General features: G+C 42.2%; 1 protein-coding gene across 1 annotated transcript in view; it reads right to left on the bottom strand.

Annotated features, from left to right (window-relative positions):
* The window catches only part of PPTC7 (protein phosphatase targeting COQ7), a 40,801-nt gene extending 36,374 nt beyond the window's left edge, over positions 1-4,427 (bottom strand). The window contains exon 1 of the mRNA XM_041728705.1: positions 2,990-4,427. Coding sequence (XP_041584639.1) covers positions 2,990-3,212 — 223 coding nt within the window. The 5' untranslated portion in view covers positions 3,213-4,427. The remainder of the gene's footprint in view (positions 1-2,989) is intronic.
* Between the last annotated feature and the right edge of the window lie 12,245 nt (positions 4,428-16,672).

The raw sequence follows: 16,672 nt of genomic DNA, 5'->3' as shown, positions 1-16,672 counted from the left end.
AATGCTTTTCAGTTTACAACTCCAACTTCCAGAGAAAATACATTATTAAAGACTTGCTGAGATGCCTCACCTCCTTCATGGCAAGAAATAATCAGACCTACTTGTGATGAGATAGTATCAATAAAATACAAGTCACCATCACACAAACTGGCTTGTGGAAGCCAAAGATCAAATGAGGCCTACTCAGAAGCGGTTTCAGGTGGCACCCCAAGATGGCTTTCTGGAAGAGCTCCTCCAAAACAGGACAGTCCTAGAGAACCTCTCTCTCCTGATTTGTATACCAAACACACTCATACACTCATTCTCTCTTTCTCTCAAAATGGTTCTTTGTCAAATAAGGCCAAAGACCATCCCTAGGTCACATAAGCAATGCCTGCCTGGTTATGCCTGGCAGCATTCCTTTTGGAGAGGTTACGGAGCTGCAGTTCCTGATCTAGTCCCTGTGGATGGACCTCTAAGTGGTACACAGATCTGGGATCAGTGAAGTCCCTGAATGCCTACGCAAAATTTCTGTCTCTATGCACATTTTTCTGGAAAGAGAGCCCTTGGGCAGTCAAAAATCCTCAGAGGCCATGAACCAAGAAAAGTTAAGAACCACTGGTTTAGCACCAAATATAAAACAGGAGAAATATACTGAAGGTACCCATGTGAATAAGATAGGAGGTAATGCCTGTTATTTCAGGTGAAAAAAAAGAAAAAAAAAAAGGATATGGTTGTTTCAAAACTTATGATCATTTAATGATCATAAGTCCCTAAGGGTCTGGTAGTCCACTCCCTTCATCCTCTAGCCTAGTTGAGGAAAAAGAGCTGAGAGGCTTTTGCCCAACACCACATACCACAGAGCCAGGCTGTAAAGCTGAGGATCATATTTGGCAGGGTTACTGCCAAGATGGTACATTTATACTTTTTTCAAAATGGGTTTGACCAAAATTCCCCATATCCTTATAAATACCCCACTTCACTAAAAGGTAGCCTTCAAATATTTTAAAATTAAGGGGGCATGTGGGTGGCTCAATCAGTTAAGCATCAGTTTTCAGCTGAGGTCATGATACCATGGTCCTGGGATGGAGTCCCACATCCCCATATCGGGCTCCCTGCTTGGTGGGGAGCCTGCTTCTACCTCTGCCTGCTGCTCCCTCTGCTTGTCTGCTCTTTTTTGCTCTGTCAAATAAATAAAGGCTTAAAAAAACTTTTTAAAAAAGATTTTATTTATTCGTGAGAGAACCATAGAGAGAGGCAGAGACATAGACAGAAGGAGAAGTAGGCTCCTTGCAGGGAGCCCGATGTGGGACTTGATCCTGGGACCAGGGATCACGCCCTGAGCCAAAGGCAGACGCTCACCCACTGAGCCACCCAGGCGTCCCTTAAAAAAAACTTTTTAAAAAATTAAGCTTAAGCATTGAGATTTGACTCATTAAAATGTCCCCAAATCACCAATCAAACTGCAACTCTTTCACAAAAGCCAGCACACAGATTTATAAGGGGGAATGTTAGTGGCTCATTATCACCTATCCTGTTGTACTGACTACAATCTGAAGAAGCAGCACAGGTCACAAGCTCATTAAACGAAGCTTCTAAATGTAATGGAAAAAGACAGCTACTGACAGCCCTTTAAAAAAGATACTGAGTCAGGGTCAAGCTGACTTCAAAATGGATTTGTATGATTTCTATCTACAAGCTCCTTCACCTAAGGAATCCTCCCCCACCCTCTTAGAGTTAACATCGAGTCTTGCCTAGAAGCTAAATGATTTTTCAACACAGGTAATGGGGTCATTCATAAATTAAACTGAGAACAACCTTTCCAGTACCATGTTCACAAACACTACAATGTAGTAGAAACAAAGATAATAGGCAGTTATTCTGAGATCAAATTAAAAAATAATGATTGTCATAAAAAGTTACAGGACCATTTGTTCCAATGCCAAACTGTGCCTCAGCCCATGAAATTTAAAGTAATCAAAAGCTCAACCTTATCTGAGAAGCGAAACCAAAGTGACATTTGAACCCAAGTTCAATGACAGCATGTCCTTCAATTTCAAAGAAAGTGCTTTACTCATTAAAGAAGATTTAATGACATATGATTCCATAGCTTACACATTGTCTCCAAAGAGGTACATTATGATAAACTTTCTGATTGCTTGTGAATTATATTTAGCCCTTTTTATAAGCTCTTAACGCTAGTCTCCCAGCCTCAAAGGTGTAACAGGAATAGGCAGGCCTTTGGAAGCACCTGTGGCCTGAAAATGCTTTCACCAATCCTCAAGGCTTTCTTGGCTGCAATTTGAAGAAGGTTCGACCATTCTATTTTGGGTCAAGGAGACTCCCTTCCACCCCAAGTGACCTCAAGTGGGCAAGAGCAGTTTGGGAAACTACACTGCGAGTGTTTTTTTCACCAGGCCAGCGCCACCGCCTGCGAGACTCCGAAAAGGATGGAGACCCGGGCACCATCGAGGCGGCAAAAGAATGCGGCTGGGCTGTCTGGGGCTCACGACAGTCAGTCCGCTCTGGATCCTGCAGCCTGTGGCCAGGCTGTGGCGTCAGGAGCACGCGAAGAGTCAGAGATCTCCGGGGCACGCTGAGGGAGGAGGCGGGGAGGGAACAGGAGCGAGGTTAGGAGTCTGCAGGTGTCTCCGGGGGAAGGGAAGAGGTCGTCGGGACTGGCACTGCCAAGTGACTAACAGTGCGGTTTTGGACTCGGACAAACTGGTCACATTGTCAGGCTGTGTGACCTTGAGCACAGAGCTCGACCGCTCTGCAGCTCAATTTCCTCATCTCTAAAATGGGGGTTGTTCCAAAGGAAAACGCACCTTGGAACGCTTGGCACGGCGCCTGGCACATAGTAAGCGCTCCCTCCCTACAGCTACTACTGGCTCTCGGGCTCCTCTCACCGCCCGGAGGAACCGGGGAAGAACTCGCGAAGCCCCGAGCAGGGGAGTCTCCAGGAGGCGGATCCGGGGCTGGGGCGGGGGGCCCCGGGCCGGGGACTCACCGAGCACGTCTGCCGAGCGGTGCCGGGCCACGAAGCACGCGTCGTCCCCGTAGCACGCGCCCTTCTTGAGAAGGCCCTTACGGAAGTCTTTGCCGAAGCCGCAGCCGGCCGTCACCAGCCCGTAGTCACCGCCGCCGCCACCACCGGCCCTGGGGTCGGTCTGCGAGAGGCCGCCGAGCACGGCGCGGGCCACCAGCCGCCCGTACGAGAGGACCGAGAACATCGCCGCCGCCGCCCCCCCGAGGAGGCGGGGGGCCCGGGGAGCAGGAGGACGCGGAGGCCCGGAGCCGGCTCTCTCCTCAGCCGCAGCAGCGCCGCTGCCGGGGCGCTCCTCAGGGCGGCGCACAGTCGCCGCCGCCGCCCCTGCCCGACGCGCGGGGCCTCGCACACGCTCCGCCGCGCGCACCGGAGCCAGAGCGAGGTCAGAGCCTGCGGCTCCTCCGCCTAAGCCCAACTGGGATCCCGGCTGCAGCCACCGCTGCCGCCGCCATCTTCCGCTCCACTAGCGTGTTCCGGGCCGCGCCGGTAGCACCGCCCCCTCCACGGCCCCGCCCACGGCCCCGCCTACGGTGTGTTCCAAGCCACGCCCCCTCGGGCTCGGTGCCTTTTGCAGTCTCCGAGGCTAGGCTTGCGCAGAGGGTGTGGACGCAATGTCTTCTGGGAGTTGTAGTCGCTGTTTACTTCACTGCCTAGCATACAGGACCTAGGAGGATTCACCCAGACGAGGGACCTAAAATTAAATTATTGTGAATTACAGGTGGGCTGTTTGAAAGTTTCCTTCCTGTTTTAACCATATATTCTAAAGGCTATTGTTTTAAATAACGCCACCATCCCTTCAAAGGAAAACCCAAAAGAAACCAGCGTCAAGTCATGTAGTATTACTCTGTAGTACATTATATTAAGAAACTGAAGTACACATCTCTAGTGACATCTCCAGAATTTATATATTGGAGGGGTTTAGAGGCGGATATCTGGAAAGAAGAGCCGTCTTGTATATTATTTAGGAAGATTCAAGGAAATATTACTCTCCATATTAGACTGGGGGTGACCAGGGGGATAGTGATAGAGATACAGAAATGACCACCATAGGTATGCCATATAGAAAGAAGTGTTTCAGCTTTGCAAATGGTTCTGCCAGTTTGGAAATAAAAAATTCCAGACCCCAAATTTCTTTGCCCCAAATCTTGATTTTTGGGGGGTCCACTTGTCTATGCCAGTCTTCTGACCTCTGGCTTGGATGCCCAGATAGGTTATGCAGTGCCAAAGACTTGCAAAGATGAGGACCCTTCCTCTCTCCTTCCATAGCTGTCACCTCTTCTCTTCAGAAGGACAGCTCCTGGCAAGAAGAGTAGTTCCAGGATCCCTGGGTGGCACAGTGGTTTGGCGCCTGCCTTTGGCCCAGGGCGTGATCCTGGAGACCTGGGATCAAATCCCACGTCCGGCTCCCGGTGCATGGAGCCTGCTTCTCCCTCTACCTCTCTCTGTGTGTGACTATCGTAGATTAAAAAAAAAAAAAATTTAAAAAAAAGGAAGAAAAGCAGCTCCCTTACTTTTTTTGTTAAGCTCTCAGTCCATCCCACAAAGACATCCACAGTAGCCTTCTCCAGATCTTTATTATTATTATTAACTCACTTTCTCTGAAATTAATTACTTTCTCTCCTAATTAATTTTTTCTCCTAAATAATTTAATGGGGAGTTTGTAGTCTAATGGAAAGATTAGTTCACCAAATACGTGTAATATGTTTGTATGCGTGTATGAATGTACAGATTACATACCATGCCTGGTGGGGCTATACATATTCTAGCTACTGTGTATCTCTCCATCCCATTTGGTGCCATGTCCCCTTCAGTAACAGGGCTCTAGACATGCTCACAGATGCTTCAGGGCCTTTGCTTCCTTTTACTTAATAGAATGTAATTTTATTATCTCAGGGTCCTATATTATTTGTTGTTGTATCCCCAGAATGTATGGGCACACAGTAAATACTTAAAATAAGTGGATGAGAGAATGAATGAATAGTTCACTAGATCCTAAATTGCCCAAGGGCAAGAATCATTTGCCTTTGTATTATTAGAATCCAGCGTACTGCCTGGCACATAGTACAGGAGTTTGAAAAAAATGCATGTTGAATAAAAGAAGGAAAAACTGAATAGGAACCATAGATAATATTAAAAAATCATATTTATTGAATGAAGGGTAGTTACAAATAAAAGAAAATTTAGAGTTTGAGGTAAGTGATCCAATTTGGAATAATTTTTAGTTTTATTAAAACCTAAATATTTGTCACCCCAAAGGATTGGTCCTTTTTTAGTTCACTTTTGAGAGAAGTGTAGTTACTCTGGGGATTCCCATTTCATTCTTCAAATGATTCTTTTTTATACCTTTCTTAATATAGCTAAAGTCCTGCCAAACATTCACTCAAAGTACATTGTTCCATTACTCTAATCACTGTCATCATTAAACACTTCCCTGGCGCAGTGGTTTGGAGCCTGCCTTTGGCCCGGGGCATGATCCTGGAGACCCAGGATCGAATCCCACGTCGGGCTCCCAGTGCATGGAGCCTGCTTCTCCCTCTGCCTATGTCTCTGCCTCTCTCTCTCTCTCTCTGTAACTATCATAAATAAATAAAAATTAAAAAAAAAAACACTTCCCTGTTTCACAGTGTGCCAAGTACTCTATAGGTTTCTGCCCTTAAGGGTTTTCATAAAAATTGGACTGAATAAATGACTTTGCATAGTGAGTGGCGTTTTGTCAAATATGGAGACTAAGAAAAAGTTCATTTACTGGATAAAAGATGTGGCGATTCCAAGATGACACTCACACCTTGCTATTTTTTATGAGCCACAAGAATTGGAGCACGCCCAGAAGAGGGGGTGGAGCCTTGTGGATCCTCTGCTTGGCATTTATGTCTATGCCAGCTGTGCTAAAGGTTGCTCTTTCGGGCACACACCACTACCAAATCCCAGCCAGGCTGTCAGGTAATTCTACCCCAAGGACAAACTTTTTAAAATAGCATGTTAACCTCTATTCCTTGCCTCATCACACTTCTTCAGACTGCTCCTACCTTTCATTTTCAGGGCATATATTATCTAATTTCCGTGTCACTCACAAGAACCGGTCAGATGAGGTGAGCAGGAACATAGGATATGACTCTGAAGCTGGTAACCTCTGCTGCTCTGAGGGGGCTAGCTGTTTTCAGGTAAATGATACCGGTGCCTTGAGTTTCCTGCAAAATGAGTTGCTCACCAGAGCACCATGTGAACAGAATCCTTTCTTAAAGCTCCTTAGCAGTTTTTGGAAAGGAGAGGCGAGAGCTCCTCAGGTTCCCTTGAATCATTTATTCCAGAGACAGATCTGAAAAGTTTCACCATCGCGAGGGAAGTCAGAAAAGGATACTTAAAACAAACAAACAAACAAAAAAAAACCTTCCCCTGCCCTTCCCTAGAAGCACAATTCACTTTTGACATTTTGGTAGATTTAAAAAGCCGTAAGAGTTTTCTTCCTTAACAGAATTACATTCCTAGCACTTCAAAGATTCCTGGGAGGTCAGTTGTCACTCTCAAAGGCGAACAAGTGGTGAAAATACCATCTGTGCTCCCAGGGCATCTCTGTGGCATTAGGAAAGAGCTTTGCACTGGAGTCACCCCCAGCTCCTAAAAAAAGAAAAAAAAATCCCTAATAAGATTTTTCTGCCAGAGTGGTATACTGATCTCTCCTCATTTCTTTTTGCTAACCTATTCAAAAGGAGCACTAATTAGTTTATGGCAACGTTTCACAACCCTGGCACTATTGACATTTGAGGCCAGGTAATTTTTTATTTGAGGGGATGTTCTGTGCATTGGAGGGAGCTTAGCAGCATCCCTGGCCTCTACCTACTAAGTAGGTGCCAGTAGCACACCTTACCCCTTAGGACAGCCAAAAATGTCTCCAGATATTGCTAAATGTCCCCTGGGGAACAAAATTGCCCCCAGTTTAGAACCACTGGGTGATAACAATGACATGCAAGTTAGCAAATACTTGATGAGCACTTGTTACATCTAAGGCTGTGGGATAAGGTTAAGAAAATGTTGGTGCCTTCATGGCAATCACAGTAGAGCAGAACAGTTAAAGGTAAGTAAATATATAGAAAAAAATAAGCTTTATCGATTAAAATAAGAAAGGACCATGGGGAGAAGAAATGGGACCCATTGGGATGGGAGAACAGTCAGGGCACTTCACGAAGAGGTGACATTTGTAGGAGAGAGAGGTCTGAGGAAGAGGGCGATAGCCATTCCGAGCGGAAGAAATAGAAACTAAACAAATGCAGAGTAGGATTGGAGAAGAACAAGTAGTTCAGTGCATTTCAGCCTTAGAGTTTGAATGAGGAATAAAGAGAAATGGGGCTAAGGAAGTCGTTTAGGAACTATTTAGCCATAAAAAGGAGTGAAGTAGTGACACATATCTGGGCATGGATGACCCTCGGAAATATGACGCTAAATTAAAGAAACCAGTCCCCAAAGACCACATGTTGTATGATTCTATATGAAATGTCTAGAATAGGCAAACTCATAGAGGCAGAAAGCAGATTGATGGTTGCCAGTGGCTGGGATGTGTGGGAATGGGAAGTGACTGTTAATGGGTGTGAAGTTTCTTTTTGGGGTAATGAAAATGTTCTGGAATTAGATAGTGGTGAATATACAAAAAAAATTGAACTGTACACTTTAAAGGGTAAATATTATGGTATGTGAATTACATCTTAGTTTATTTTTTTAAAGATTTAATTATTCATCACACACACACACACACACACACACACAGGCAGAGGAGGAAGCATAGAACAACTTATTTTACAGCTGAAGAAAGGGAGCAAGTAACATGTTCATCCCATATGAAGTTAAAAGATGGAGCTGGGCTGAACTGGAGAGGTGTCCAGGAAGCTCTTGCAAAGCCCTTTTGAAGGAACTACCCATAGGCTGTTCTTTTCATTGAACTTACCTTGCTTTGCATTGTATGTGATGGTCATATACAATGATTCTAGAATCCATCCATCCCACCTAGAATCCATTCCCCCCATTTTCTGATAATAGTATTTTGATTTTCCTTGGAGGTATAATCCAACACCCCCTTGGTTCATGCAGATTGGGTGGAACTGGACCAGAGGTGACATATGGCCCAGGTCTGACCAATCAGAGCATTGCATTCTCTTGGTCACAGTGATGGATCAGAGGGAAGGCATATGACCCAAGGTAGGCCAACAAAACTCCACTATGCAATTTTGCTGAAAGTATAAAAAGGAGAAATTCTCAGGGCGCCTGGCTGGTTCAGACAATTAAGTGTCTGCCTTCAGGTTAGGTCATGATCTTGGGATCCTAGGTTGTAGCCCTGCATTGTGCTCCCTGCTCAGGGGGTGAGTCTGCTTCTCCCTCTCCCTCTGGGCTCTCTCTCCCTCTCTCAAAAGAAATAAAATCAGAAGAAAAAAAAAGGAGAAATTCTCACCAGGGTTTGTAAGCTGGTGGAATGCAAGCCTGGTCATTTTTGCCACTACTTGGGAAAAGCCTGAGAATAAAGGCAATACAAAGAGAAGCAGAATCTATAGATGGTAAGAAACAGGCCTGGTGACATTGAGCAAACCCCCAGATCCAGGTTTACCTGAAAAAGGAGCAGTCCCTGAACTCCTACTAATTCCCCATTTGCTTTAATCTGTTTGAGTTTGGTTTGCAATACTGTGAATCCTGACAAACACATCATGTGACCCAGGTACCATGGTTACATTTATTGAACCAAGAATAAGTCCCCAAACCAAAGAGCTGCAAGAAGGGAACTTATCCTCTGCTTATTCACATATAGGAGGAGGAGCTCTCACTCCTCACTAGAAAAACTAGTGAAAGAAAATTACTGAGCTCTTCCTTTTGTACCTCCATAGGCTAAGGAGTGATTGTCTGATTAGCACGCTTGGCAAGAGATGCTGAGCATGCTGCCCAGTCCCTTTTATTTTTTTTCTTTCTCGCTGTGGCCTGACTTTGGGTACTCATTTTTCCTCCTCCATCTTGGGGAACCTGTCCCTATGAGAGAGGCTTGCAGTAATCCAGCCTGTATGATCAGGTGACTCAATGTAACCCAGAGGGGAAACTGAGATCATAAAGAAGCCATAATCACCAATCAGCTTTATCAGTAAAGCTGATACTTTTGAGCCCCAGCTGCCTGATTCATACATACATCTACTTCTCAGGGGTTTAGAATTTGGAAAGGTTGAGAGCGGTCAATCAATGATTGCTTCATACACCCCCAACATGTTAATTTTCTCTTTAGAAAACTTTGAGAGGCAGGCATGAGGACTGGCATTTGGGGCTAAAATAGAACATGGAGATCAAGTTTCTGGTGCAGTCAGGGCTCTAGGCTCAAAGGTAATTGTGGGTCAAGTGGGTTTTGACCTGGGCAGTTTGTGACAGCTACAGTCATTTGGCAGGATTTTAACTGGCAGGGGCCTGAGTACAAAGGCCTCTTGAGCTGGCCTTGACCTAACCCCTGTGAGCACAGCTTTGACCTCAGCAGGTGGCAAGGACAGGGATTAGGTGATTGGGGGAAAAATCTTTTTGTCCCAGGAAAGGCTTTACCTTAAAGAGGGCAGAATTTTAGTCTCTAAACATTTTGCTTCTTGGACAGATTTTGCTTCTTGTACTATGTCTTCCAACAAAGCTTCCAACAAAGCTTTTAAAGTATAAAACAGCAAAGGCATCTAAATTATACAGGGTCAGCAGAGCTCTTTATGAGATTGTAGCTTCCTTGCAGTGTGAACACAGGGTGTAGGTGGATGCCACAGAGTTAACAGCCCAAAATCCACCCTTCTGTAGGTTGTTCTGAGCTTCCTTTGGGGCAATGAACCAGACCCATGGAGGGACTGATTTCTTCACATTTGGTTTGTCATTTGGCTGGTAAGGCTCATTTCATGACTGTGATCCCAGAATGGCTTTGATTTGTTAATTGTATTAACCATGGTAATGGCTTTGGATTTAGGGAGCTCCAGACTCTGACTTTACCTATAGAATGGGGGTATAGGGGCACTTGGGTGGCTCAGTAGGTTGAGTGGCTGCCTTCAGCTCAGGTCATGATCCTGGGATCCTGGGATCCAGGGATCCAGTCCCAAGTCAGGCTCCCTGCTCAGTGGGGAGTCTATTTCTCCCTCCTCCTTTGGTGTTCCCCCTGCTTGTGCTTTCTCTCACTCTCAAATAAATAAATAAAATCATTAAAAAAAAAGAATGGTGTATTTTATTAATGACAACAAATGAAAAAATAGGGCCCTTATTATATAGGAGATAATGTTTCTTTATGGGTTGAATTAGAGAAAACTAATGAAAACCTAGCAGCTAAGAAGGCAGTTAATGAAGCTTATGCCCAGAAGACTTTGTCTCTGGGAAACAGGTTTGCTGAGACTATCAGGGAGGGATGAAGTTGTTTTTAAAAATATGCTTCTGAAAAAAAAATATGCTTCTGTCATGCTACAGAACAGAACCAGTGGAAGAATGCAACACAAATGCGGGATTAGCTTTCTCCACTAGAAGGCAGGGTTTTCTTTAAAGCTAGAACCATGGTCTTAGTAGACTGACCAGACAGATATGAAAGGGAAAGGCTCAGCTAGGCAGATATTAAGAGGAGGAAGAGACTCATGCATCTATGGAAACTTGAGAGGAAGTGAGGTAATATTACAGTTTAATGGACAAAAATTATTATTATTATGTTAAATGTTTATTCATTCATTTTAAAGAGAGAAAGAGAGAAAGGAAGAGTGTAAGCAGGAGAGAGGCATAGAGAGAGGAAGAGAATCTCAAGAAGACTCCACACTGAGCATCAGGGCTCCGTTCAAAGATGCTGAAACCACCACCTGAGCTGAAACCAAGAGTTGGATGCTCAATAGACTGAGCCACCTAGGTGCCGCTATTATTATTTTTAAAAATATTTTATTGTTAAGTAATCTCTACACCCAACATGAGACTCAAACCCACAACCTCAAGATCAAGAGTCACATGTTCCACCAACCTAGCTAGCCAGGTGCCCCAAGGAAAAAAAAATATTTTTAAATGGTGTGAGGACATTGGTTATCTCTCTGGGAAAAAAAAAAAAAAAGCTAAACTAGACCCCTAACTCACACAGTATACTAGAGTAAATTCCAGGAGTCAAAGGCAAATCTTTAAAGTTTTTGGAAGGAAATATAGAATATTGGGTAAGAAATGATGGCTTCAGTAATTATAAAAATTATAAAAATTTTTATAAAAATTTTATAAAAATAAAAAAACATTGTTAAGAAAAAATCAGTAATTATAAAAATTATAAAATTTTTATATTATATTATATATATTATAATATATATTATAATATAATTACACATTGTTAAGAAAAATTCAGTAATTATAAAAATTATAAAAAATTTTTATAAAAATTTTATTAAAAATTATTAAAAAGACACATTGTTAAGAAAAATTTTGACCAATTTGACTACATTAAAAGTTCCTCAAAATGAATCAAAGAGCTATATATGAAAGCTAAAACTATAAAAGTTTTAGAAGAAAATATAGAAGAGAAGACATTGGATTGGCAGTGATTTTTGGCTATGACTCCAAAAGCACAGGCAACAGAAGAAAAAATAGATAAATCCTACTAAATCAAAATTTAAATTTCTGTTCATCAAAGATCATAATCAACAGAATGAAAAGGCAATCATGGAATGGGAGAAAATATATGCAAATGATATATCTAATAAGGAGTTAATATCCAGAATATATAAAGAACTCTCACAACTCAACGACGACGACAACAACAACACACACACACACACACACACACACAAAGGATAAAAAATGGGCTAAGGACTTGAAAAGAAATTTCTAAGAAGATACATGAATGACTAAGAAGTACAGGCAAAGATGCTCAACATCACTAATTAGGGATATAAAAATCAAAACCACAGAGATAGCACCTCACATACATTAGAATGGTTACTATAAAATAATAATTTTTATTTATAGTATTTTATTTATAATAATTATTATTATAGTAATAATAGTAAACTAGAAAATAATAAGATGTTACCAAGGATGTGGAGAAGTTGGAACACTTATGAACTGTTAGTTCATAACCCTTATGAAATGTTGGGAATGTGAACTGTTGTAGCTGCTATGGAAATTAGTATGATGGTTCCTCAGAAAGTAAATATAGAATTACCATATGATCCAGCAATTCCATTTCTGGGCATATACCCAAAAGAATTTGAATGGTTATTTGTACATCCATGTTCATAGCTTTATTATTCACAATAGCCCAAAGGAGTAAGCAACTGAAGAGTTTAGCCACGGATGAATAGATACACAAAATGTGGTCTAGCCATACAATGAAATATTAGCCTTAGAAAGGAAGGAAATTATGATACCTGCTTGGACATGGATGACTTTTCAAGATGTTATGCTAAGTAAGTATAAAGCCGGACACAAAATGATCAATACTATAGGATTCCACTTAAATGAGGTACTTAGAGTAGTCACATTTATAAAGATAGAAAAGAAAATGGTGGTTGCTGTGGACTGAAGAGTACAGAGAATGGGGAGTTATTTTTTCATGTATATGGAGTTTCAATTTGCAAGATGTAAGAAATTCTAGAGATGGATGATGGTGATGGCTGCAGAGATGGGTGATGGTAATGGCTGCAATGTGAATGTACTTAGTGCCTCTAAACATATACTTAGGGATCCCTGGGTGGCGCAGCGGTTTGGCGCCTGCCTTTGGCCCAGGGCGCGATCCTGGAGACCCCGGATCGAATCCCACGTCGGGCTCCTGGTGCATGGAGCCTGCTTCTCCCTCTGCCTGTGTCTCTGCCTCTCTCTCTCTGTGACTGTCATAAATAAAAAAAAAAAAAAAATTAAACATATGCTTAGAAAGGGCACCTTAAATTTTATGTTATGCATATTTTACCACAGGTAACATTTTTAAAAGCTTCTGCACAAACAAAAGGCATCATTAGAATATTTTTTTAAAAAAGGTAAGCCTGGGATCCCTGGGTGGCTCAGTGGTTTAGCGTCTGCCTTTGGCCGGAGGCGTGATCCTGGCGTCCCGGGATCGAGTCCTACGTCAGGCTCCCAGCATGGAGCCTGCTTCTCCCTCCTCCTGTGTCTCTGCCTCTCTCCCCCTCTCTCTCTCTGTCTATCATAAATAAATAAATAAATAAATAAATAAATAAATCTTTAAAAAAAAAGATAAGCCAAAGATCAAGAGATTTGTAATGCATAAAGTCAAAAAAGGATTAGTATCCAGAATACATAAAGAGCTTCTTCACATTAATAAAGAACATAAACAAAATAGAAAAGTGAAAAAAAGAAAGAAAAATTACTAACGAGGCGTTAAATTAATTAAACATGGAGACCGTTAGAATGAGGTGGCTTAGTGCCCTAAGAACCTATATAAGCAAACTCAGAGCTAAGCCTAAGTCTGTGAATTCCTCAAGGTTAAGAAATTCAAACCCAAGGACAACCTGTCACAAACAGCCAAACTGGGCTCTTTCACATAAGGCAATCACTTTTAGGTACAACCAGTCAGGAGATTTCCTTGCTGTGTTTCCTGGTTTTCTCTGGAAGTCTTGCTCCTAGCTCCTGTTAGTGGAGTTCCTCTAACCACTTCTGGTTTGGCACTGCCTGATTCAAATGGATTGTGTTAAGTAAACTCCTAAAATTTTTAATATGCCTCAAGTTCGTCTTTTAACAAGGGCATTTCTGAAGAGAAATCCTAGTTGTCCAATACACATGTGAAGAGATAGCTGATCTCATTAGTGATCAGGTAAATGAGTGCAGCGGGGAGGCTCCATTAGGGTGAGCAGAGAAGGCCACTCTGAAAGGTATTCTTTGATCTGAAACCTAAATGAAAAGTTGAGAAAAAACAGCCAACCATTCATAGTTCTGGAAGAAGGACATTCCAGGCAGAGGGAACAGCCAGTGCAAACCTGCTGGGCTGGGAATACGTTTGGCCATGCCTTAGCTTGGACTGCCATAACAAAATACCATAAACTGAGTGGCTTAAATAACCGACATTTATTTTCTCACAGTTCTGGAAGTCTGAGATCAGGGTGCCAGTGTGGTTAGGTACTTCTGAGGCCTCTCTTTTTGGTTTGCCTATGACATCATCCATAATCCCCATCCTTATGACCTCATTTAACTTTAATTATCTCCTAAAAGCCCTGTCTCCAATTACAGTCACACTGGGGATTAGGGCTTTAACCTATGAATTTTGAGGGATGTCAACATTCAGTTTATAACACCCTGGCGAAGAGCTTGTTTTAAAAAAAAAAAATAGGGGGATCCCTGGGTGGCGCAGCGGTTTGGCGCCTGCCTTTGGCCCAGGGCGTGATCCTGGAGACCCGGGATCGAATCCCACGTCGGGCTCCCGGTGCATGGAGCCTGCTTCTCCCTCTGCCTGTCTCTCTCTCTCTCTCTGTGTGTGACTATCATAAATAAAAATAAAAAAAAATAAAAAATAAAAAAAAAAATAGATTGGAGGAGGCCAGGATTTCAGGACTAAAATGTGGAAGTGAAATCCTAGAGATCACCTGAGACTGGGTAAGATAAAACGAATCCTCCCATAATCTATTGTTTGGAAATATAAAGAATTGTCCCTTATTCGTGTCAAAGGGAATTGGGGAGAAATGATACGGGCTTTAAAAAAATTCGTTGCCAAAAGCACAAAAACTCTGTCCCTTCTACAGGGGGTTTCTCTCCTCTGAGTCTGGTAACAGATTGGACTGCAATTCCTAAATTCTTTCTTTGCTACCCTCCATGATAACACAGGGCTCCAAGGAAATGGGTTTTAGTAACTTCTGGGGAACAACATAAGTATAACAAAAAACAATTTCAAAAGTTACAACATGACTCATTCAAACAGAGGATATACCCATGTGAAAAATTTATTCAACTTGTTAAAGAGGAAAGAGTGAGGCAGTAAAACTAGCTCAGAGAGCATTTTGAGAAGTAGGAAACTTAAATACAAAACTGGTTAATCTTTACAGGGTTATAAAAACTATAAGTTTCAGGGTTCTTTTTTTTGTACTGGATAGAAATTTGAAACTCTACCAGACAAAAAAAAAAAAAACAAAAAACAAAAAAAACTGAGCCTTTAACCAATAGTAAATAACTAGGCAAACAAAGGTATATTCCTTGTCTGACATATATAGTAAGGGACCAAATCTGGCCCTGCTGCTTATATTCGTAATAAAGTTTTATTGGAATACAGTCACAGCCACTTGTTTACATGTTGTCTGAGGCTGCCTTTGCTCTACGAGAGAGTGTTAAGACAACAGAGTTGAATCGTTGAGCATATAGCCTAAAAGCCTGAAATATTTACCATATGGACATTTACAGGAAGTTTCTAGACCCCTGCTAGAGAATTCATCCTAGGATGGGCTTGTCCAACAATGTCCTAGATAACATTGAAAGAACTATGCTAAAAAAAAGAAAAAAAAAAAGAAAGAACTATGCTGCCCTCTCTTGGTCTTATTTCCAAATTCTGGATAATTTTTCTTCAAAAGATGTATGGCTTAAAATTGGGGGTTGGGGGTTGCATTTTGAGATTTTGCATTTTGTTATCTCTGGCCTCTAATACTTAAGTCTTCCCATCCACCCACTCCAACACCCCAATACCCATCTCTGCATTGGTGATTATCTCGATGCCCCTTAGCCTCCCAACCCTTTCTTCCCTTGGAGAGTGGAACTTATGAAAATCTTTAAGTGCAAGTAGGCCTGAAAAATTATTGGTAATAAATAATGTCCTTTAGAGCATCATTTTCACTCAAGAGGACATTCTGTTTCTTTGTAGGACTCCAGTTAGGGCTTGTACCTCATGCTTGCTTATTCAGGGGGAAGATTTTCTGGAGGAAGGAATGTGGGGGAAGAAGGGTCCTCTTAAGCTTCTTTGAATTAAATTCCAGAGCTGTAGCAAATCATTAAGTTCTGAGAAGACAATGGGGGTATGTGCTTGACTACTGCTGTTTTCAGGTTCCTGGCACAGAGTAGGTACTCAGTAAATAGTTACTGACTAAAGGATCAAAACAATGAAAGAATAAAAATAGAGGGTATATTTTCCCCTCAGGGTCAGCTTTGGCTGAGGAACAAAGTTTTGGTGATAAAGGTTGCCACCTGGAGGACAAAAATGAAACTGCAAGATTCAGAGCTGCTAAAGCCCTGAGGATAATACAGTCAACTTCAGGATATCACCAGAGAATTAACTGTTATCCTTTGTCTTTTTTTTTTTTTTTAAGATTTTATTTATTTATTCATGAGAGACACAGAGAGATAGGCAGAGGGAGAAGCAGGATCCATGCAGGGAGCCCCATGGGGGACTTGATCCCAGGACTCCAGAATTACATCCTGGGCCAAAGGCAGACACTTACCTGCTGAGCCACCCAGGGATCCCTATTCTCCTTTACCTTTTGGCAGAATTAATCGATATCATTTTGTCCTTTCCTTTTTTAAAAAAAAAAAAAAAGTAAGTTATGCCAAACATGGGGCTTGAACTCATGACCCAAAGATCAGGAGTCACATTCTCTACTGACTGAGCCTGCCAGGCACTCCATTTCGTCCTTTCCAATGAAGGAACCCTATACCCTTTCTTTAATAACGTTTTTAAAGTGCTTTGGAGTGCTTAATAAGTGTTCAACACCATGCCACACACAC

The sequence above is a fragment of the Vulpes lagopus genome, chromosome 14 (assembly GCF_018345385.1).
Source record: "Vulpes lagopus strain Blue_001 chromosome 14, ASM1834538v1, whole genome shotgun sequence".
Classification (NCBI taxonomy): domain Eukaryota; kingdom Metazoa; phylum Chordata; class Mammalia; order Carnivora; family Canidae; genus Vulpes; species Vulpes lagopus.
This window is presented reverse-complemented; position numbering and strand designations above follow the sequence as displayed.